General features: G+C 47.7%; 1 protein-coding gene and 1 long non-coding RNA gene across 10 annotated transcripts in view; one reads left to right on the top strand and one right to left on the bottom strand.

The window, feature by feature from the left end:
• Nucleotides 1-10,205: 10,205 nt before the first annotated feature.
• The window catches only part of ABAT (4-aminobutyrate aminotransferase), a 114,732-nt gene continuing 100,831 nt past the window's right edge, over nucleotides 10,206-24,106 (bottom strand). For all 9 annotated transcript variants that reach the window (XM_054455200.2, XM_054455198.2, XM_054455203.2 and 6 more), the window contains 5 exons: nucleotides 22,361-22,498; nucleotides 19,833-20,000; nucleotides 18,253-18,399; nucleotides 15,168-15,279; nucleotides 10,206-13,453 (listed from right to left, as the gene is read on the bottom strand). In XM_054455200.2, the coding sequence (XP_054311175.1) occupies nucleotides 13,332-13,453; nucleotides 15,168-15,279; nucleotides 18,253-18,399; nucleotides 19,833-20,000; nucleotides 22,361-22,498 (687 nt within the window). In that variant the 3' untranslated portion in view covers nucleotides 10,206-13,331. The remainder of the gene's footprint in view (nucleotides 13,454-15,167; nucleotides 15,280-18,252; nucleotides 18,400-19,832; nucleotides 20,001-22,360; nucleotides 22,499-24,106) is intronic.
• LOC134738562 (uncharacterized) lies at nucleotides 13,318-14,997 on the top strand. The gene is made up of 2 exons (XR_010124344.1): nucleotides 13,318-13,469; nucleotides 14,813-14,997. It is a non-coding gene; the product is annotated as an uncharacterized LOC134738562 (long non-coding RNA).

The following is a 24,106-nucleotide window of genomic DNA, read 5'->3' as shown; positions in this document are numbered from 1 at the left end:
ACTCCAGCCTGGGCGACAGAGTGAGACTCCGTCTCAAAAAAAAAAAATTTTTTTTATTGTGTAGCCTTCCATTTTTCTTAACCGTACCAACATACACCTAACAAATTTATCCTTTTAATCATTTTTAAGTGTGCAATTCAGGGACATTAAGTATATTAACAATGTTGTACAGGCTGGGCACACTGCCTCGTGCCTGTAATCCCAGCACTTTGGGAGGCTGAGGCGCGTGGATCACTTGAAGTCAGGAGTTCAAGACCAGCCTGGCCAACATGGCAAAACCCTGTCTCTACTAAAAATACAAAAATTAGCTGGGCATAGTGGTGGGCACTTGTATTCCCAGCTACTTGAGAAGCTTGAACCCGGGAGGCAGAGGTTGCAGTGAGCCGAGATTGCACCACTGCACTCCAGCCTGGGAGACAGAGCCAGATTATCTCAAAAACAAACAAAACAAAAAATGTTGTACAACCATCACCACCATCTATTTGCAGAACGTTTTCATTATCCCAAACAGAACTAATATACCCATTGAACAATAATTTCCTTCTTTTTCCTGCCCTTGGCAACCACTAATCTGCTTTCTGTCCCTCTGGGTTCACCTATTCTGGATATTTCATATAAATGGAATCATACAATATGTCACTCTTTGTATCTGGCTCTTTTTTTTTTTTTTTTTTTGAGATGAAGTCTCTCTCTGTTTCTCAGGGTGGAGAGCAGTGGCACAATCTCCGCTCACTGCAAACTCCGCCTCCCCAGTTCAAATGATTCTCCTGCCCCAGCCTCCCAAGTAGCTGGGATTATAGGTGCCTGACACCACGCCTGGCTAATTTTTGTATTTTTAGTAGAGACGGGGTTTCACCATGTTGTCCAGGCTGATCTGGAATTCCTGACCTCAAGTGATCCACCCACCTCGGCCTCCCACGGTGCTGGGATTATAGGCGTGAGCCAGTGCGGCTGGCCTGTATCTGGCTTCTTTGACTTGGTGTAGTGTTTTCAAGGTGCATCCATGTTGTAGCATGTATCAGTGCTTTCTTTTTTATGGTTAAATATATTTATGGGTGCAGTGTATATTCTCTGTATATACCACATTTTGTTTGTCCATTCATCTGTTGATGGCCATTTGAGTTGTCATCACCTTTTGACTATTAATGAATGAACATTTGGCTATTGCTGTGAACACTGGTATACAAGTATCTGTTTGAGTCCCTGCTTTCAATTGTTTTGGGTACATACTGAGAAGTGGATTAACTGGATCCTGTGGTAATTCTGTTTATTTTTAAGGACCTGCCACTTTTCCACAGCAGCTGTACCATTTTACACTCTCACCAGCAATGGACAAGGGTTCCTGTTTCTCTACATTCTTGTCAACAGTGGTTACTTTTCCTTTTTTTTTTTTTTTTTTTTTTAATTTGAGATGGAGTCTTTCTCTGTCACCCAGACTGGGTTGCAGTGGTGCGATCTTGGCTCACTGCAGACTCCGCCTCTCAGGTTCAAGCAATACTCCTGCCTCAGCCTCCTGAGTAGCTGGGATTACAGGCACCCACTACCATGCCCAGCTAATTTTTCTATTTTTAGTAGAGACGTGGTTTTGCCATGTTGGCCAGACTGGTCTCGAACTCCTGAACTCAAGGGATCCACCTGCCTTGGCCTCCCAAAGTGCTGGGATTACAGGTATGAGCCACCACACCTGGCCCTCACTTTGATGCTTCTATCCTGTGCTTCCATCCTTGCTTTACTCGAGTCCGTTTTTGCAGCTGTCAAAGTGATGCTTAAAAATAGAATCACATCACTCTGCTGTGAAGGCTGATGGCCTAATCCACCCTCCCCTTTCCTCCCTCATCCGCAACTCTGTGGAGATCATTCCCCCAGGTCACGATTGCCTTGCTGTTCTCCGGTAATCGAGAATATTCCAGCCTTAAGGCCTTTGCATTGACAGTTCCCTCTGCCTGGAAGGCTTTCTCCCTAGATATCTGCAAAGAGAACTAACCGCCTCCCCTTCAGTATCCTCTCGGTATAACGGGGTTTTACTATTTATGCTCAAGAAGTGTAGTGAAGATTCAATTATATGAAGAGACATGTGCACAGCAGTTACACGTGGCTGTTCATTCCTTCTGTACCTTGCCTTCACCTGCCTGTCAGTTCCTTCAGTGACTCTGACTCCCTTCCCCATGAAAAGATAAAGCCTGTGGCTAAAAAATATCTTACGAAGTCATAATGGTTTGACCTTAACCTCATTAAAACCAAATATTCTCTCTTTGTTGGGTTTTAAGTAATGACCTGAGTGAGCCTCACCCGGCATAGTCTGATTATGTCTGGGGTGGGTTTCCAGGATCTGTCTTTTTGACCAGCTTGAAGCCAATTCTGAGATTCAGGCAGGCTGAGAATTTCTGAAATAGACTACTAGAACAGAAGACACCAGAGTGACACATGGTTCTGTGGACTTTGTGTTCCTGGGCCAATTTTCTGCCCAAAGAATAGGTTCTTAACACCGGCTTTGTGTGTAGAATCTCCTGCAGAGTGTTTTTAAAACCCCATTGTTGAAGCCTGTGACCAGGCATTTTTATTTTCACGGTTCCCTGGGTGATTCTAACATGGTTGACCATCGCTGCCCTTGAAGTATCACCACTCTGTTAAGTCTGCAAGGGGCCTTCCCTGGGAGGTGAGACCACAGATTGTCACCCATGCAGGCATTCAATGTGTGGTCTGCTCACTCAGTACCAGCAGAGGGCACACAGAGCAAATGCATTATTCTAACGCTTTATCCCTAAGCTAAAATCACAGATCTCCACCAGATAACAGGAAATGTGTTAGGGCTTCTGTCATGCCCCAGTAGGGTAGTACCTGAGAGCTGCCCCCAAAAAACCAAAGTCAACAACAAAAGCCATAAAAGGCCCGGTGCGGTGGCTCACACCTGTAATCCCAACTCTTTGGGAGGCCAAGGTGGGCAGATCGCTTGAGACCAGAAGTTCAAGACCAGCCTGGGCAACATGGTGAAACCCCATCTCTACTAAAAATGTGAAAAATTAGCTGGGTGTAGGGTACATGCCTGTACTCCCAGCTACTGGGGGAGGCTGAGGTGAGAAGATCACTTGAGCCCGAGGGGCAGAGGTTGCAGTGAGCTGAGACTGTGCCACTGCACTGCAGCCTGGGTGGTGACAGAGCGGATCCTGTCTCAAAAAACAAAAAAAAAACCATTAAGTGTGCCCAACCCTTGTTGAATCTGGTAGAACCTGGGCATCTGTTTGTTTATGCTTCCCAGGTTATTCCACAGTACCCCAAGTTTTGAGAATCACCCAAAGCCATACAATAGATGGCAAAGCAGCTTCTCAGAAAATGGGAGTTGTCTTTAGATTTGGGTGGTGGATATATTGGCAGTTGCCCCCTTTAACAACAATTCTAAACATGATTGTCTTAGTTCACTTGGGCTGCTGTAACAAAAATACCATAGGCTGGATGGCTCAAGCAACATTAATTTTTACAGTTCTGGAGGCTGGGAAATCCAAGATTAATGCGTCAGCGGGTTCATTGGCTAGGAGGGCCTGTTTCCTGGTTCGTAGACAGGCTTATTCCTGCTGTGGTCTCACATGGCAAAAGAGGTGAGGGAGCTCTCTGAAATTCTTTTATAGGGCACTAATCCCATTCATGAGGGATCCACCCTCATGACCTAATCAGCTTCCAAAGTTCCCACCTCCAGATATCACATTGGAAATTAGGTTTCAACATATGGATTTGGGGGTGACATAAACATTCAGAATATAGCAATAATCTAACAGAAATACTGAAGTGTACATATAAGGATGTTCACTGAAATATTTCCAACAGCAAAAAAGCTAGTCCGGGCATGATGGCTCATGCCAGTAATCCTAGCACTTTGGGAAGCTGAGGTGGAAGGATCGCTTGAGGCCAGGAGTTCGAAACCAGCCCAGTCAACATAGTGAAAGTGAAACCCCATCTCTACAAAAGAAAAATTAAAAAATTAGCTGGAATGGTGGCACATGCCTGTAGTCCTAGCTACTTGGGAGGCTGAGGCAGGAGAACTGTTTGAGCTCAGAAGTTCAAGGCTGCAGTGAGCCATGACTGTGCCACTGCACTCTAGCCTGGGTGACAGAGTGAGACCCTGTCTCAATAAATAAATAAATAAATAAATAAATAAGAAAACTAAAAACTGGGAATAATCTAAGTTTCCATTAGTAGGCCACATGGTTAAGTAAATGTTGGTAGATTAATATTGTATACATGCAACCTTTAAAAAGAGTGAGATTGTACTATATCTGTGGAAAAGACCACGAGGTAGGTAGTGAAGAAAAAAAAAAGCAAGTCACAGAACAGTGTAGTTCTGTGTGATCTTATTTGTGTTTTTAAAAACTACATGTTGGCCAGGTGCAGTGGCTGTAATCCCAGCATTTTGGGATGCTGAGGCAGGCGGATCACTTGAGGTCAGGAGTTCGAGACCAGCCTGGTGAACATGGTGAAACCCCATCTGTACTCAAAATACAAAAATTAGCTGGAAGTGGTGTCAGACGCCTGTAATCTCAGCTACTCAGGAGGCTGAGGCAGGAGAATTGCTTGAACCCAGGAGCAGAGATTGCAGTCTCACAACATTGCACTCCAGCCTGGGCTACAGTATGAGACTCCATCTCAAATACATACATACATACATACATTGCAAATTGTGAAGAGTGGCTACCCCTGGGAGAGCACTGAGGGTGAGAGGGGTATAATGAGCACATCATTCATCCTAACAAATGAAGAAAAATGCTATAATAAACAGTCTCTTCTTCCATTCCCTTCTCCTCCCACCAGCTTTCGAGGCAAAGGAAAGTTTCTCAACCATGAATTCCAATTCTGGACTCAGAAGCTGAGTAGATGGAAGGAAACATGCAGTCTTTGAGAACTCAGTTAAAGCAACTGTGATTTAACCATGTTTGTCCCTTGTCAAGTGGCTTTCCTTCCTGTCTGGATTTTGCCCCCTTCTCCCTGCCATGCTGTGGCCATGTAAATAATTTAGATGCATAGGGTGGTCTGTAGCATGTCAGTTTTGTTTTTTTGTTTTTCGAGATAGAGTCTTGCTCTGTCGCCCAGGCTCAAGTGCACAGGTGTGATCTTGGCTCACTGCAACCTCTGCCTCCCGGGGATCAAGCCGTTCTCCTGCCTCAGCCTCCCAAGTAGCTGGGGTTACAGGCACCTACCACCACGCTGGCTAATTTTTGTATTTTTAGTAGAGACGGGGTTTCACCATGTTGTCCAGGCTGGTCTTGAACTCCTGACCTCATGATCCACCTGCCTCAGCCTCCCAAAGTTCTGGGATTACAGGCGTGAGCCACTGGGCCTGGCCTGTTTTTTTGTTTGTTTGTTTGCTTTAAGATGGATCCTCGCTCTGTCACCCAGTCTGCAGTGCAGTGGTGCAATCTCAGCTCACTGCAACCTCTGCCTCCTGGGTTCAAGTGATTCTCTGCCTCAGCGTCCTGAGTAGCTGGGATTACAGGCGCACGCCACCATGCTCAGCTAATTTTTGTATTTTTAGTAGAGATGGGGTTTCACCATGTTGGCCAGGATGGTTTCAAACTCCTGGCCTCAAATGATCCGCCCTCCTTGGCCTCCCAAAGGGTGGGGATTACAGGCGTGAGCCACTGCGCCCGGCCACATGTCAGTTTTCATATGGCCACCATCCACACATGAGGTCTGCATCAACTGGGGACCTGGTGACAATGCTCCCAGTGTGCACGTGGGAAGCACAGCCTAGTGGTAGCTGTTGTCCTCCTTCCTATGCTGGTTACCAAAAATGAGACTTACCTTGTCATAGGGCCAGATGTCTATGGCATCCGCCACCCCATCATTACATAACCGTGCTTAATGCGCTCCCCAAAGCAGATCTGGTGGGCTGAGCAGCTTGCAGGGGACAGCCTGGATGAATTGCCCGGAGAACTAGAGTTGGGAGCTTGCTTTATGTTGCTGCTTTATGACTGCAAGACTCGTGAGTTCCTAAATAGAAAGCAACAGGGTCCCTTTGAACTCCAGGCACAGTCCAACTTTTAATGGCCTTGTTTTGATCCTGCGCCATTCAGCTGTAAAATCTTGCCTGATTAGAGTCCATCAGGCAAGGCCAATACCATCTGGCCATGTTCATACCAACTCTAAGGACACAGACATTCATTTTACTGATTAACAGTTGAAATACACTGTCAGATTCAGCTGGGCTTGCACCTATGGTGTGAAGTAGATTTAATATTTACCAGTGGGAAGTTAACTCTCACAGAAATATAATATTGCCTTTTAGAACTATATGTGAGACACACTCAGCTATTCATGGAGAAGAAGCAGTAAAAGACACCAGCATGTATTAAACGCCTACTGTGTGCCGGGCAATTATTATATGATTTCATTTAATCTGTCGGCAACACTTTGAGTTGCAGAACCCCAGAGAGGTGGTAGAGTGTTCGGGTGAAGCATATGGCTTCTGAAGCCAAACTTCTTGCCTGCTTGAATTCCAGCCCTGCAATTCCCAGCTGTATAACCTTGCTCTGCCTCGGTTTCTTCCTCTGTGAAGTGAAGATAATAACACCACCTACCCAGGATTGTGGGGAGGATTAAATGACTTACTACATGAAAAGCACTTAAAATAGTGCTCAGTCCAGGCAAGCACTCAATGTTAGCTAGCAATACTATAATCATCCTTATTTTGCAGAATAAGGTTCAGAGAACTGAAGTGACTTGCCCACGATCACCCGTCTATAAAACAGTAGAGCTGGGTCATTCCACTGCCTCCCCAGGGGAAGGACAGAATATAGAAAACAGGCCGGGCACAGTGGTTCATTCCTGTAATCCCAGCACTTTGGGAAGCCGAGGCAGGCGGATCACCTGAGCTCAGGAGTCCGAGACCGGCTTGTCCAACGTGGCGAAACCCCATCTCTACTAGAAATACAAAAATTAGCTGGGGTTGGTGGTGCATGCCTGTAATCCCAGTCACTGGGGAGACTGAGGCAGGACAATCACTTGAACCTGGGAGGTGGAGGTTGCTGCAAGCCAAGATTGCACCACTGCACTCCAGCCTGGGCGACAGAGCGAGACTCTGTTTCAAAACAAAACAAAACAAAAAAAACTGTGACTCTTTAACAATTTTTTTTTTGGTTGTTTTGTTTTGTTTTTTGAGACAGAGTCTCGCTCTGTCACCCAGGATAGAGTGCAGTGGCACGATCTCGGCTCACTGCAACCTCTGCCTCCTGAGTTCAAGAGATTCTCGTGCCTCAGCCTCCCAAGTAGCTGAGACTACAAGCATGTGCCACCACACCTGGCTAATTTATATGTTTTTAGTAGAGATGGGGTTTTACCATGTTGGTCAGGCTGGTCTCAAACTCCTAGCTCAGGTGATCCACCCGCCTCGGCCTCCCCAAGTGCTGGGATTACAGGAGTGAGCCACTATGCCCGGCCAGTGCTTTATAATTTTTACGACAGACGGGTGAGGTAGGTACGGTAAATCCTCATTTAATGTCATCAATAAGTTTTGGGAAACTGATTATAAGTTAAATGACATACAATGAAACCAATATTTTTTCCTTATCATAATAATAAGATGTTGAAAGAAACAATGTTATAACAAGCAACTTTGAATGAAATGATGTTATTTGAGGACCTGCCATCCATTTCCAAGAACCTATCCATGACATTAAGTGAAGACTTACTATTTGTATACTTTTTTTTTTTTTCGAGACAAGGTCTCACTCTGTCGCTCAGGCTGGAGTGCAGTGGCGCAATCATAGTTCACTGCAGCCTCAATCTCTTGGGCTCAGGCAATCCTCCCACCTCAGCCTCCCAAGTAGCTGGAATTACAGGCACATGCCACCATGCCAATAAAATTTTTAAAATTTTATTCTTAGTAGAGACAGGTTCTTGCTGTGTTGCCTAAGCTGGTCTCAAACTCCTGAGCTCAGGCGAATTCACCCGATTTGGCCTCCCAAAGTGCTGGGATTACAGGCATGAGTTACCACACCCAGTCTTGTACGCCTGTTTTTAAGATGAGGAAATTGAAGCTTGGAGAGGTTAAGGGAACCTGCTCCCAATCACACAACTTGAAAGTTAGGATTTGATACACACTGATGTGGAAGGATGCTGTAATATTAGCATGTGGACAGATGTGAGTGTATGTGCACTTGTGTGCAGTCAACTCAGGACTGGCTGAGGGTAGGAACTGTCAATCACTCAAGGAACTTTCTCTCGGCCAGCCTGGCCATCAGCCTTGGAAGGTCAACCTGACCTGGTTGGCGTTGAGTGTGAGCTCCAACATGCACATTCCTAAGGTAGGTGGGTTGAAGGCACCGGAACTTCAAAGTCAGTAACCCTTTGATGGCCAGGCGCGGTGGCTCCCGCCTGTAATCCCAGCACTTTGGGAGGCCAAGGTGGGAGGATCACCTGAGGTTAGAAGTTCGAGACCAGCCTGGCCAACATGGCGAAACCGCATCTCTACTAAAAATACAAAAAAATTAGCTGGGTGATCTGCTCACCTCGGCCTGCCAAAGTGCTGGGATTACAGGTGGGAGCCACTGTGCTTGGCCAGTGGCACTTTTCAAAAAGTTCTTTCGGGTGATTCCTAAGTGCGTCCTGTGTTGAGAATCACCGTCCCGGATGCTTTAGATTCTCTACTTTTCTCTCTCTCTCCGTCCCCATTATTGTCCTAATTCATTCAGGCCACCAGGTCAGCATGGCTGCAATAGATTCCTAACTGGTCTCCCTGCCATCCTGTTCTTCACTGTGAACACCCAGGACAATCTTTCTATATATATTTTTTGAAACGGAGTCTCACTCTGTCGCCCAGGCTGGAGTACAGTGGCGTGATCTTGGCTCATCTTAACCTCCGCCTCCCAGGTTCAAGTGATTCTCCTGGCTCAGCCTCCTAAAGTGCTAGGATTACAGGTGTGAGCCACCGCGTCCAGCGAGGACAATCTTTCTAAAACACCTCTTGGTTTGCTCCCTTGCATCAAGCCTCTGGCGGCTCCATCACCAGCATGGAAAGCCCACGCCCCTCATGTGGCACAGAAGGCTCTCGAGGGTCCCAGCTCCTGCCTGTTTCCTGGGCTCTTCTAGTCTCCTACTCTTTGTGATCTAGTGATACTGAACTTTTCATAGACGCCTGCTGTCTCCCTGTCTCTGTGCCTTTGTGGACCTCTTCTCTTTGTGGAATGCCTTCCATCACTCTGGAGCAGCTTTTGCTCAGCCTTGAAGATGAAACTCAGGGGCTTAACTTCCACCCTGACTGACGTGAGGGGCCCAGCCTTTGTGCCTCTGCAGCATCCAGGGTTTTCCCGTGTCCTGCTCCTTACACTGTTTTTTTTTTTTGTTATTGTTTTTGTTTCTCTTTACCTTGCTAGAATGTGAGCTGCGAGGCCGGGCGCAGTGCCTCACGCCTGTAATCCCAGCACTTTGGGAGGCTGAGGCGGGTGGATCACTTGAGGTCAGGAGTTCGAGACCAGCCTGACCAGCATGGTGAAACCCTGTATTTACTAAAAATACAAAAAATTAGCTGGATCTGGTAGCAGGTGCCTGTAATCCCAGCAACTTGGGAGGCTGAGGCAAGAGAATTGCTTGAACCTGGGAGGCGGAGGTTGCAGTGAGCCGAGATCGCGCCATTGCACTCCAGTCTGGGCAACAAGCAAAACTCTGTCCTAAAAAAAAAAAAAGGGGCCGGGCGTGGTGGCTCATGCCTGTAATCCCAGCACTTTGGGAGGCCGAGGAGGGTGGATCACAGGGTCAGAAGTTCAAGACCAGCCTGGCCAATACAGTGAAACCCCATCTCTTCTAAAAATACAAAAATTAGCTGGGCGCAGTGGCAAGCGCCTGTAATCCCAGCTACTTGGGAGGCTGAGGCAGCTTGAACCTGGGAGGCGGAGGTCGCGGTGAGCCGAGATCATGCCACTGCACTCCAGCCTGGGTGAAAGAACTAGACTCTGTCTCAAAAAAAAAAAAAAAAGAAAGAATGTGAGCTGCGAGTAGGGACCACATCTTATCCATCCTTGTGTCCCTGTCACATAGCATGTCCTCGATTTACTTAATGAAATGCATGGCCTTACAGTGCTTCCCGATCCCAAGGCAGAGTTATGCATGTAGAGTGTTCCCCAAGACATCCCTAAGAGGTACATAAAAGGCATTTAATAAATACTTGTCACCTAATTATTTAACAAGACCATTTCCACCAAAAAAGTCCACATTCACTCATGTTTCAATTATAAATTTTATTTAAGAATACTGACTAACACAGGAAACAGATTTAATTCATGGAATTGTGTATATGGTCATCCGTTACATTGTGACATGTTAATTTTTTGTTATTTATTGGCACTGTCAACAGATTACTTGTAAACAAGATCACTTTGTACGCGTAAGTCTGCGATGCTACTTAGCTATGGTTTTCTACCATGAGCTGATATATAGATAGGTATAGCTATATAGATACATTAATGCTATACACAATTTTGCATGGTTACTGAGCGTCAGTAAAAATTATTAAAAAACACACATTTATAATAAAAGTGAGGATGTACTAAGACTTGCTATTACTGGACCTTGTTTGCTGTAAAAGTGACGACACTTGCTGGACGGTTACTAAACTCTATGGCACTAATGTATGATGGATTCATTTCCAGACTGCTGGCCACGGAAGCACTTCTTCATGGTCCCCTGCCCTGGACAGCAACCTGTCCTCCGGGCTCCCCATGTTTTTACCAGCTTCTGCTGCGTTTCTACAATCTTGAGCTCTGCTGAGAATTCTTTTCCTTGAAATGCTTCCAGCTAAAGCCCCAGCCCCCAAAAGAGGATGTCTCAGGAACTCATTATGCCCTGAGTCAACAAGAACTTGTTGATAAATGGCTTAAAAGTTTTTACAAGAAGTAACTTCCCTTGGTAAGGAGTAAATAATAAATCTGGAATTTTCCAGATAAAACGATTTCATTTCTTTGTCAGTGCCCCATGGGGAGAGAACGAAATATTGGAGCCCCTCTCCCTACCAAAGAGAGCCAATTTTCTGGTTGTGCCCTGGCTTAAAAGCCTTTGGACTCCGAGAACCATACTGAATATTTGCACCCAATGCTAAAGTTTTCAGGAGAAAGCATACTTAAGCCAATAAATGAATAATGGTTTGGTTTGCATTTTGCTTGCTTGTTAAATAAGGCCTTATTGAACCTTGGGATACTGCCTGTGGAATCTGGCTCCCCAGTGAAAGATGTGATGCCATGAATTGATATGCCTTTGCATATGCTGTTCCCTCTCTGCAACACTCTTCCTTGCCTTGTCTGCTTGGTGAACTCTGGCTCATTCTGCAAAACACTGCTCCAATGACACCTTTTCTTTGAAACCTCCTCTGACCCTTGGGTGAATTGTGGTACTCCCTCCGATTTCCTGATGCTTTTACTCGCACCTCTGTCATAGCACTTGGCGCCTGCTTGAATTGCTGGTTTAAGTCTGTTGTTTCCAGTGGCATGTGAGCCCCCGGGGACAGGAACAATGTTTTATCTCATCTTTGTATTCCTGATGCTCGGCATAGGGCCTGGGATGGTGCAGGTATTTAATGCAAGTTAGATGAATGAATGAATGATGAATAAATGAATATAAAAACGAGGAAAACCTTGCAGAGAGTGGGAGGCATTTAGCTGGGAGTGCAGGTGACCTTAAACCTGGCAGAACTCGTGATTAAGAACGATGGATTAGCACTGACTGCAGGAATGCAAAATGAACAAGAATTCACTAATTTGTATATGTTAAACTTGTCATTGCCTTTCATTCCTCAACAAAAATAGGTCGATGACCAAGTCTGCGGAAGAGTGGAAGCTAAAAAAAAACCCCTACTTTGAGATCTTTGGATGATTTGTTATTAAAAGAGCAAAGTGCTGAATCAGGAACCTTGATATGCCTATTTCCAAAATAGTCAACCAAGGCACCAGGAGATGAAGAGGCTTCCTTTTGGACAGATAATACAAGCTAGGCTTTCTCAGAGTCCCCACCAAATAATACTTCACTGCTGTCAGGCTATCAAGTTCTCTTTTAGGAGCATTCGAGGTCAAATCAGTTCCCAGAGTGTCTCACCTCCAGCAGAGATGCTACAACCTCAGCCACAGCCCCGTTAAGCATTTCGGTATCATCTGCCTGGTAATCTCCATACTCAGTCATCTCAGGAAAATCTCCCATTTCAGGAGGATCAAGTACAAGGAAACCACGTTGAACCAACAGGCCACTTTTCCATGCATGGAGCTCTGGCACCTTTAATTCATGGTGCTTCCCTCCAGAAGAAATCCAGTCCAGCAATGATTCCCTGTGCTCTGGTGGAACAGCCAAGCTGTTCCTGGGGGTCTGCTCAGAAGTGGTGTGAAGGTGGATGAGTAAAAGAGAGGAAGAGCCTCTTAGGGCGAGGGAGCCAAAAGTCAGACCTCAAGGTGCCCTGGGAAACATGATGCAATGGCTCTGCTGCCCCAGACCCTGGGCTTTTCCTCCTGGGGTGGCAGGCCTGTGCTTCTAGCCCTGGGGCTCACGTGTGTCCCTGTGGACACTCAGGCTACAGTTTCCTCCTGCCCAGGTCCAGGTCTAGGTTGACATTTAACAGGGAGGAGGGAGTTTGGGGAATGGAGGATGCCAAGTAAGAACCACGGGTGATGCCACCTGGGGATCCTCCAAGGGCAAAGCCCTGTCCAGGGCAGAATTCATAGTTTAGGGGGATCCCTAGGTGCACTGAGAGGAGTGATTCTCATCTTCAGGGGGCCAGAGGACCTCTTCCCTTACCCCTGAGCTGAATCCTCCTGTCCCCATTTTACGGCCTTCCTCAGATCTGTCCAGTCCCTCCTGCACCATGCGTGGGGCGTGCTCGAGCTCTGGGGGGCTGGGTGAGGAGGTGAGAGTGTGTTTGCTTGCATAGGGTGAGGGGGAGCCAACATCCGTGATCACAGAATATGGCACTTGAGATGGACTGGCATCCAGGAGGCCCAGCTGCCAGTCCCAGGAACAAATGTAATGCCCTTGACTGGCTTTTGGAAAAAATGCTGGGGTTGGTCAAGGTTGGTCAAGGCAGAACTCTAGCCAGGACCTCCCATGGCCCTTTCCAAGATGAGTCCAGGGCTCAAGCAGGATCTCTGGGCTTAAACCAATGTGCACCATTGGCTCTGCAGGGAGGAAAATCAACACCAGCCCTTCCCTCCCCTCCCCTCCCCCGAGACCACCAAAAATGTTCCCTCCCCACAAATCACCCTTCACTGTGCATTCACCTCTGATACTTTTAAGTGAAAACATGAATTAGGCAAACTAATCAATTTGACAACTGTTGAGATCGGGGCTTTCTCACTGTAGTGGAAATGGCTTCTTTACTTGAAGTCTGCTAAGATGTCACTGAAAATATTGAGGAACAGGTGAGCGTGGTGATCCCTGAAGACCAGCGTGGGACGAAAACGAATGGATTTGTCACCACAGCCACCCAACACCACACCTGAAAGAGGCAGGAGGTAGGTGAGGAGCGTGGTTTCTCAAAGTCACATGCTGGGAGAGCTGGGGGGGGAAGTGATGCCCGTTGGCGACGCTCATCCATCCATCCATCCATCATCCTCCATCATGGAAGCCCAGGCTTCCATTTCTCCTTCCTGCCACCCACCCATCCAGCCTTCATTTCCTTTCTCTCTCCCCTCATTCATCTCCTCCATCATTCTCTTCTTCCTTTCCTTCCCTCCACCCTCCCTTTTTCCCTTCCTCCCTCCCTCTCTCCTTTGAGTGCCTGCTTTGCTGCCCCGAACTAGGTCTGGTGATAGAGAAATCCTGAGATAAAGTCCTTGCCTTCCAGAAAGTCATGGAGGGGTGGGAAAAGAAAATAGGTAAGCAAATAAGTTGCAAAAGCACAGGCTCAGTCGGAAGCACGTGTGAGGTGCTGAGCTATCACGGAGGAGGGACAGGCTCTGCTTATTTTAAAGGGTGACTTCACCAGTTACAGCTGGTGTCCTTTCCTTGTCGAGGTTGTTTATGCCTTTTTTTTTTTTTAAGAGATGGAGTCTCGCTCTCTCACCCAGACTGGGGTGCAGTGGCGCAATCTCACTCACTGCAACCTCCACCTCCCAGGTTCAAGCCATTCTCCTGCCTCAGTCTCCCAAGTAGCTGGGATTACAGGCGTCGCCACCATGGCCAGCTAATTTTTGTATTTTTAGTAGAGATGAGGTTTTGCTGTGTTGGCCAGGCTGGTCTCGAACTCCTGACTTCAGCTGATCTGCCCACCTCGGCCTCCCAAAGTGCTGGGATTACAGGCGTGAGCCATTGCATCCGGCCTGTTTATACCTTTGAGACCACGTTTTCTCATTTTTAAAATGGAGGTTGATTATCCCTGCCCTTCCGAGGCTGCTGCAAGGATTCTGTAAGATGGCACAAGAAGAACTGACAATGTTCCTGACATAGAGTACGTGCTCTGATCTCACCACAGCATCTGCCCTTACCCCTGCCACACATGTCCTCAGTGGCTTCCTACAGCTCCTAGGATGAAGTCTGGAGTGCTAAGCCTGATCTGCAGGCCCATGCGACCTGGGCCTGGCCTCTTCTCCCCCGGCTTCATCCCCTCCCAACCGTTCGCCTTCACGCCCCCTTCTTTCCCTTTTACCACCTCTGTAAGCTCCATCCCACCTCAGGCCATCGCATGCACCCTTTTCCTTTGCCCAGAATGCTCTTCCTTACCTTCTTCACCCGGCCAATCCCTGTTCGTCAAGACTTAGGGTAAAATGCTACTTCCTCAAGGGAGCCTTCCCTGATTTCCTACCGTCACCAACTGCTGCAGCTATTTGCTCTCTTAGCCGCGTTTTCTCCTTCCCAGGACTTAAAATTGCAATGGATTGTTTGTGAAATGCCGTGTGTAAAGCCATGCCTTCCTGCTACACTGCATGCTTCCTGAAGGAAAGGGCTCTGATGGTCTTCAGCATCACTGTAACTGTCTCCAGTGTCCACTTACAACTCACCTCCTCAGTGAACACTTGTTGAGTAAATAAATGGATAAAGAAATCCCATTCGTAATGTTCTCTTCTTTGGAGAAAGAGCATTCAGGCTATTTTCAGACCTGTGTACCACCTGCCCCCCACACAAAATATTGCTGAGTACCTAGCAATATTTTGCAGCTACAGCAGGAAATACTGGATGCTGATGAAACTCAGCAGCCACTTCTGGCCCCTTACCTTTGTTTCTGGCAATTAAAATGAGCTTATTCCGTATGGAATCATCGGGAGTATCCAAGGAGCAAAAGGTGCCTCGTCCTCTCACCCTGCTGATGAACTGGGGGTACCGGGCCTGCAGTGGGAGGAGACAAGGCCAGCGTCAAAGCCCATCACCTGTGTACCAGCTGGGCTTAATGGCTGTGCTTCGTCAAAGGTCTCCCATGGTCCAGCCTCGGCCTCTGCATGGACTAGCAGGACCTCCAGGTGGTTAAGAGCTCTGGTGACATTCAGGCCTGGGTTCAAAGCCCAGCTGTGCACATCTGTGTTGTGTGGAGGAAAAAAAAACACCACCACCACCACCAACAACAACCAAGCCCAGCTCTGTCTCTTTCTCACTGTATAACCCTGGGCCACTCAACTGCCTCTGTTTACCCTGCTATAAACTGAAGGATTTAAATGCTGTTGACCCCAGTGGGGCTGTGGTGAGACTTTAGCAAGATAAGGTTCACATGTTAAGTCCTAAGCCTGGGGCTGGGCACTTGGTGGGTGCTCCACAGATGTTAGCCATCTCTATCGTCCGCTCTTCTAGAAAGGTGGTGGTTCTTCTAGGAGAAGAAATGCCTGTCCTCCCTCAGGGCTTTGAGATTGGGAGCTATACTGGATTCAATAGTTTCCTCCCACTGCCCCCTAAATTCATGTTTACCTGGAACCTGTGACTAGGACCTAATTTGGAAATAAGGTCTTCACAGAAATAATTAGTTAGGTTAAAATGAGGTCTTCCTGCGTTAGAATGGCCCCTAATGCAATGACTGGTTTTTTTTGAGATGGAGTCTCACTCTGTTGCCCAGGCTGGAGTGCAGCGGCATGATCTTGGCTCACTGCAACCTCCGCCTCCCAGGTTCAAAGATTCTTGTGCCTCAGCCTCCTGAGTAGCTGGGATTACAGGCACCTGCCATCACACCTGGCTAATTTTTTTTTTATTTGTAGTTTTAGTAGAGATGGGGTTTCACAATGTAGGCCAGGCTGGTTTCGAACTCCTGACCTCAAGTGATCCACCTGCCTTGGCCTCCCAAAGTGCTGGGATTACAGGTGTGAGCCACAGCGCCCGGCTCAATGACTGGTATCTTTATAAGAAGAAGACAATCTGGAGACAGACACAGGCACAGTGGGGAGAATGCCAAATGATGCCAGAAGCAGAGCGAAGCCTCCACAGGTCAAGGAACATGAAGGATTCCCGGCAACCACGAGAAGGTGGAGAGAGGCATGGAACAGATTCTCCCCCAGAGCCTCCAGAAGGAGCCAACTCTGCTAAACCTTGATTTCAGACCCTGGCCTCCAAACTGTGAGAGAATAAATTCTTGTTTTAACCCACGCAGTTTGTGGTGATTTTTTACAGCAGACAAGGAAACAAATACAGGTGCCTAGTCTGGAGGACCTTGATTTCACCTTACTCTCTGCTGTCCATATGAAGGACAGCAAACAAGGGCTTGGAAAACCCCAGATAATTTCAGGGTACTGGGGGCTGAGTTGGGGGAGCAAGCCTTATTTCACGGCAGCTCCTTGGTAGAAACTGGATACATGGTCCTATTCTGGGGGTGACAGACCCGGGCACTGTGTTGGACGCTTACGTGCACAATTTGTTTCTTTCTTTTTGTGGAGGATGGGTTCTCACCATGTTGCCCAGGTTGCTCTCAAACTCAGTTGAGCTGAAGGCAATCCTCCTGCTTCTGCCTCCCTAAGTGCTGGGGTTACAGGCATGAGCCCCTGTGCCTGGCAGTGGGCACACTTTTGAATCCCCTGCCAGTGAAGAAAGGCTCACTTTGGTCTACACAGATAAGGAAACTGAGGTTCAGAAGTCCTTCCAGCACTTATTCTAGCATGTTCCTTGCACTTGTCAATTGCTGGGGAGCTGGCAGTTTGAACACACTCCTCCCTCTCCCACCAGAGTGTGGCCCTGGGGTGGTTTAGAATAAAGTCTCTTCCATTTAGACACCCCTTCAGGCCTGCGTGCCACACTCACACACACACATCCACACACCTCCTTACGGTTAGGAGTGACCACGTGACCAGCTCTTAGTCAAGTGTTAGAAGTGTTATGTGAGATTTCTGGGAAGGCTGCTAAAGACAAGAAGGGGGCCACTCTCTCCTTCCCTTCTTTTTCCTTCCTACTGCCTGGAATTGAGATGCGATGGCTGGATCTCCAGGAGCCATTTTGGCCCATGATGAAACCTTGAGGGTAGAGAGTAATCCAGCCCCAGCAGTGGAGGGCAGTGCTGCTGAGTGGTAAGTATGCAACAGGTTGCACAGAGGAGGGAATAATGAACACACCAGAGGGGGTGAGAGAGGGAGTGCTTGGGGGCCTCTCAAAGGGGGGATGTCTGAATTTGGTGTTAAAAGATAACCAGGGCCGGGCGCGGTGGCCCATGCTCATGAAATCCCAGCACTGTGGGAGGCTGAGGCGAGCGGATCACCTGAGGTCGGGAGTTTGAGACCAGCCTGGCCAACATGGTGAAACCCTGTCTGTATTCAAAATTCAAAAAAATTAGTAGGGCATAATGGCACATGCCTGTAATCCCAGCTACTTGGGAGGCTGAGGCCAGAGAATCTCTTGAACCCAGGAGGCAGCGGTTGCAGTGAGCCAAGATTGTGCCACTGCACTCCAGCCTGTTACAAAGCAAGACTTGGTCTCAAAAAATAAACAAACAAATAAAATAAAATAAAATAAAATAAAATAAAAAAGATAACCAGTGCCGGCAGGCGCTACCCAGCACTTTGGGAGGCTGAAGTGGAAGGATCACTTGAGGCCAGGAGTTCAAGGCCGGACTGGCTAACATAGCTTGACCATGTCTCAAAAAAATAAAAAAAAAAAAACAAAGAAAACCAGGAGTTCAGGAACAGGGGTTGGAATGGGATGGAGGGATGGGGAGGCATCCCCTGCAGAGGACACAACACGTGCAAAGCCCCCGAGGCTAGAAGCAGCACAGCCCATTACCATTACGAATTGCTGGAACAGCAGGCACAACACCATGCTGAAGAGCTCCAGTGTTGCCCTGGAGGCTGCGGGGAGCCATGGGTGGTGGGGGCGGGGCAGGGGAGGGGGTGTTACCTGGAGGTCCAGCAGTCCTGTGAGCAGGGCCTTCCCGGCATGGGCTGCGTTATTTAGCAGGTCCTCCCGCTTGATGATGTTGATGACCTCAGCCAGCAACAGGTTCTTGGACGGGTCCCCCAGCCAGGTGTTGAAGATCCGGTAAGGCTGGAATGAGGAATGGGTGTTGGAAGGGTTCACGCACATGCACACCATGCAGGGGTCACTTCCCCCAGGCGCCCCTCCTCCTCTCTTGAAGAGGAGAGAAACTAACCTAGTGGGCGTCTTCCAGAGGCTAGCAGGGGAACACACCCAATCTTGCTGAATTCTTCTTTACCAGAGGCTAGCAGGGGAACACACCTAATCTCGCTGAATTCTTCTCTACCAGAGGCTAGCAGGGGAACACACCCAATCCTGCTGAATTCTTCTCTACCAGAGGCTAGCAGAGGAACACACCCAGTCTTGTTGAATTCTTCTCTACCAGAGGCTAGCAGGAGAACACATCCAATCTTGCTGAATTCTTCCAACAGCAGCCCTGCAGGTAGGAACTGCTATGGGGAGACCAAATCGTCCCATGCACTGGGAAATCCCTCAGTCCCAGGTAACCAAGACAGTTGGTTCCTTAACTCCTATAACCCTCATTTTATACAGGAGGAAGCTGAGGTTCTGAGAGGCTAAGTGATTTGTCCAAGGCAAACGTGACTTACAGGTGGAGTTGGGACTGGATTGCCAGCAGTGACCCTCAAAGATCACCCACTTTACCCCTCCATGAATGATTCAGGGTGGCCATGCGGCTAACTAAAACACCCTTCCCAGCCTCCCTTATGGCTAGAAGTGGCCATGTGACTGGGTCTTAGTCAAGTATTGGAAATAGACATATTATGTGAGATTTCTAGGAAGGCTGCTAAAGACAAGAAGGGGGCCACTTTGTCCTTCCCTTCTTTTTCTTTCCTACTGCCTAGAATTGAGATGTGATGGCTGGAGCACCAGAAGCCATTTTGGACCATGAGGCAACCTTGAGGGTAGAAGCTAAATGTAGGAATGGTGAAAGGACATTGGCCCCTGATGGCTGTGTGTGTGTGTGTGTGTGTGTAAATCTGTATGCACACATGGCAGTACACAGTGTAGTGGGTAAGAGTATGGGCTCTGGGTTGGAATCCCGGCTTTGTCACTTAACAGGCTGTGTGACCTTTGACAAATTACTTAACCTCTCTGTGCCTGATTCCTCATTAGTAAAATGAGGATGAAAATAACACCTACTTGGTTAGATTGTTCTCAGGATTAAAAGTATATGAGAAATACTTAAAACTAGGCACACAGCAAATGCTCAGTCTGCTGCGGCAGCTGTCGATGATATTATTGTGTGTGCACACAGAGAGAAATCAGGAAAAGGCTGATGGTGGACTGTTCCAGAGTTGGCCTTACAGAGAGAGCTGGGAGGGCACACCACTGCTAATTGCATTGATAAGAACTGGGACTTAGAAAACCTGCGACCCAGTAGGTGCCCACCCAGCTCCTCGATGGTGAGAAAGGAACAGTTAGGAGAAGAGGATGCTCCCTTCTCTGCCCTGGATGTAGAGAGAAGGCTGGCTCCAACTCACAGCATTAGGCCTGAACTCCTCCTTGTGGAAGAAGCCTCCAGTCATCATCTTCTTGCTGAAGGTCATCACGTCTGCTGGGTCATCCAAGCCCCAGTGCTCGTGGGCCCAGAACTTGCCCGTGCAGCCTCCTCCGGTCTGGACCTCATCCACCAAGAAGGCGCAGCCATGCTGTCCGGAGAAGAGAGAGGAGGGAGAAATAAACACCTGTGGGAGGCCAGAAACTCATGCCCTCCATAGCCAGCCAACTGCCAAACCCTGGGTCCGCACACATTGTGCTTGTTTTCTGAAGAGCAAACGAGCCCCATGTTCTTGAGCTGTGCACAAAAAAACTAATCAAAACACTTAAGCTGAGCAGCTCCAACCAGAGCTGAATCTGAGTGTTTCCTAAAACTGCTGAGCTGGAACAAAAAAACCTGGAACATTAAATACTCCCTGCACCAACACAGAGCGGTATGTCATCTGGCTTCAGTCTCGGGTCTCGACCTTGTCAGAGACTGTTGGACTGCTGTGTCCAACAGTGAGGCCTCGAATGTGCTTCTCAGACTTCAGCTGCCGTGTTCTGCTTGTCACCAGGGCTATTTCTTTTTCTTTCTTTCTTTCTTTTTTTTTTTTTTTTTTGAGACGGAGTCTCACTCTGTCGCCCAGGCTGAAGTGCAGTGGCGTGATTTCGGCTCACTGCAAGCTCCGCCTCCTGGGTTTACGCCATTCTCCTGCCTCAGCCTCCTGAGTAGCTGGGACTATAGGCGCCAGCCACTGTGCCAGGCTAATTTTTTGTATTTTTAGTAGAGACAGGGTTTCACCGTGTGAGCCAGGATGGTCTCGATCTCCTGACCTCGTGATTCGCCTGCCTCGGTCTTCCAAAGTGCTGGGATTACAGGCGTGAGCCACCGCGCCTGGCCTGTCACCAGGGCTATTTCTAACTCAGCATCTGTGTTAAGTCAACTCACATCTTATAACTTTTATCTGTGAACTTATCAGTTTGATTGCCAGTTATATATGCACAAGACATTAAAACAAACACACAATATAAAGAAAGGAACTCAGTGTATCAAAGAGATACCTGCACTTCCATGTTTATTGCAGCACTGTTCACAATAGCCAAGATACAGAATCAATCTGTCCATCAATGGATGAATGGATAAAGTAAATATGGTACATGTACACAACTGGCCAGGCGCAGTAGCTCTCGCCTGTAATTCCAGCACTTTGGGAGGCTGAGGCGGGCAAATCACCTGAGGCCAGGAGTTTGAGACCAGCCTGGCCAACATGGCGAAACCCCGTCTCTACTAAAAATACAAAAATTAGCTGGGCATGGTGTCGTGCACCTGTAATCTCAGCTACTTGGGAGACTGAGGCAGGAGAATCACTTGGACCCAGGAGGCAGAGGTTACAGTGAGCCAAGATCGTGCCACTGCACTCCAGCCTGGGCAACAGAGTGAGACTGTCTCAAAAAAAAGAAAAAGAAAATATGGTACATATACATAATGGAGTACTATTCAGCTGTAAAAAGAATGAAATTATGTTATTAGCAATGACGTGGATGGAACTACAGGACATTATGTTAAGTGACATAAGCCAGACATAGACAAATGTTGCATGTTCTCACTCATGTGGGAACTAAAAACATTTCCCTTATGAAGAAATAGAGTCGAATGACGCCTTTCAGAGGGTGGCAAGGCTAATGGGGAGGTGGAGATAAATAGGGGTTGGTTAATGGATACAAAAGTACAGTTAGAAAAATAAGATCTAGTGTCCAGTAGCACAATAGGGTAATTACAGTTAATAATTTATTGCATATTTCAAAATAACTAGGAGTGGATTTGGAATATTCCCAATACAAAGAGATGATAAATGTTTTAGGTGATGGATCTCCAATTACCCAGATTTGATCATTAAGCATTGCAACTATTATGTATCCATAAAGATTTTTTAAAAAGATTTTAAGGCCAAGCGCGGAGGCTCAGGCCTGTAATCCCAGCACTTTGGGAGGCCGAGGTGGGCAGATCACCTGAGGTCAGGAGTTCGAGACCAGCCTGGCCAACATGGCGAAACCTTGTCTCTACTAGAAATACAAAAATTAGTTGGGTATGGTGACATGTGCCTGTAGTCCCAGCTACTCAGGAGGCTGAGGTGGGAGAATCACTTGAACCTGAGAGGTAGGGGTTGCAGTGAGCTGAGATCAAACCACTGCACTCCAGCCTGGGCAACAGAGTGAGACTCTGTCTCAAAAAAAAAATATATATATATGTGTGTGTGTGTGTGTGTGTGTGTGTGTGTGTGTGTGTGTGTGTGTGTGTGTGTCTATATAGTTTTAGGGAAGAATCCCCATCCTTTTGCCAACCCCAACTTCTCCACCCCTGATGCTGACAGACAGCCTCTGCAAGTCTGGAGGCTGACAGAGGTGCTGCTGGCCCATTACTCTGGGCCAGAGGTGCTGCTACAAGGCAGAGGTGCTGCTGGCCCATTACTCTGGGAACTCAACCCAGAAAGCCCAATGGCTCCATCCAACCTCGGCCCCGTCCACTGACCTTCCTGGCGATGTCTCTCAGCTTCCGAAAGAAGTCATCGGATGCGTGGTTGTCTCCACCCTCGGACTGGATGGGCTCCACGATGATCCCGGCCACCGTCTTCTTCTTTTTCCGGTATTTCACAATCAGATCCTCCACCTGGATCCCAAAGGGGAAAGTGACCACCCGCTGGAGAGGCTTGTGACCAGTATCCGTGGGTGGGAGTCTGGGGTTCGATGAGGCCAGTGCAATTTTATTGGAAATGTGTTTGTGTGCATCTCCTAAGACCGGTGAAGCCTCTGTTAGAAGCTATGTGTGTGGATGGGAATGTATCCTACTTGAGATTGGTGCTAGCACCTGGGTAGATACAAACTAATAACTCGGGGCAAGTAATTTAGCCTTCGGAAGCCTCACTTTCCTGATGTGTTGTATGGGCACGCTGACAGAATCCACCTTTCAGGGTCGTGGAGAGGACTGAATGAGAAAATATAGCACTACGAGTTGATTGCTGGGCCAGATGTTTTAGCTGTGGTTCTGCCTCTGTTTTACATGGAACATGCACCTGTCACTTAAACTTGTTATGTGGGAAATAGCTATATCATGGGTATATTGAGAGAAATAAAGGTGAGAGCATTCACACACACACACACACACACACACACACACACACACACACACACAGAGAGAGAGAGAAAATACAGCACAGGGTCTGGCACACATAAAGTGGTGGCTGCTACTATTACGATTAGCACGACTATATTATTATTGATTATTATTGTTCCTATTCTTACAGTATTATTGCTATTATTGGTGTGAGAATCCTTTTGGGGCAGAATCGGAGATATATCCTTGGTTAAAAAACTGTTCTAAGGGTCAGATGTGCTGGCTCACACCTGCAATCCCAGCACTTTGGGAGGCTGAGGCAGGAGGATAGCTTGAGGCCAGGAGTTTGAGACCAGCCTGCGCAACATCGTGCGGTTCATCTCTGCAAAACATTTAAAAATTAGCAGGGCACGGTGGCTGCATGCCTGTAGTCTCAGCTACTTGAGAGGCTGAGGTGGGAGGACCCCTTGAACCAGGACTGTGAGATCGCAGTGAGCTATGACCACACCACTGCACTCCAGCCTGTGCAACAGAGCAAGATCCTGTCTTTATTAAAAAGAAAGAGGCCGGGCACGGTGGCTCACACCTGTAATCCCAGCACTTTGGGAGGCTAAGGCGAGCAGATCGCCTGAGGTCAGGAGTTCCAGACCAGCCTGGCTACCATGGTGAAACCCCATCTCTACTAAAAATACAGAAATTAGTTGGGCGTGGTGGCACACGCCTGTACTCCCAGCTATTCCAGTGGCTGAGGCACGAGAATCGCTTGAACCCAGGAGGCAGAGGTTTCAATGAGCCAAGATATCGTGCCACTGCACTTCAGCCTGGGCAACAGAGTGAAACTCTGTCTCAAAAAAAAAAAAAATGAAAAACCCCAAACTGTACACCTAGATAGACTAACAAATCTTTCTTTGTTATGTACAATTAAGGAAAAGCCTCTGTTTGGGTGATATGATTTTGACCTTGGTCTCCACCAGTCACCCCAAGGAAGTTCTGAGATACTTTTCTTTGTTTTCTTTTTCTTTTTCTTTTTGAGTTGGGGTTTCACTCTTGTTGCCCAGGGTGGAGTGCAATGGCGCGATCTCGGCTCACTGCAACCACGGCCTCCCGGGTTCAAGTAATTCTCCTGCTTTGGCCTCCGGAGTAGCTGGGATTACAGGCATGCAC

This window comes from Pongo pygmaeus, chromosome 18, assembly GCF_028885625.2.
Source record: "Pongo pygmaeus isolate AG05252 chromosome 18, NHGRI_mPonPyg2-v2.0_pri, whole genome shotgun sequence".
Taxonomy (NCBI): domain Eukaryota; kingdom Metazoa; phylum Chordata; class Mammalia; order Primates; family Hominidae; genus Pongo; species Pongo pygmaeus.
Note: the sequence above shows the minus strand (reverse complement) of the source record. Positions and strands in the feature narration are given on the sequence as shown.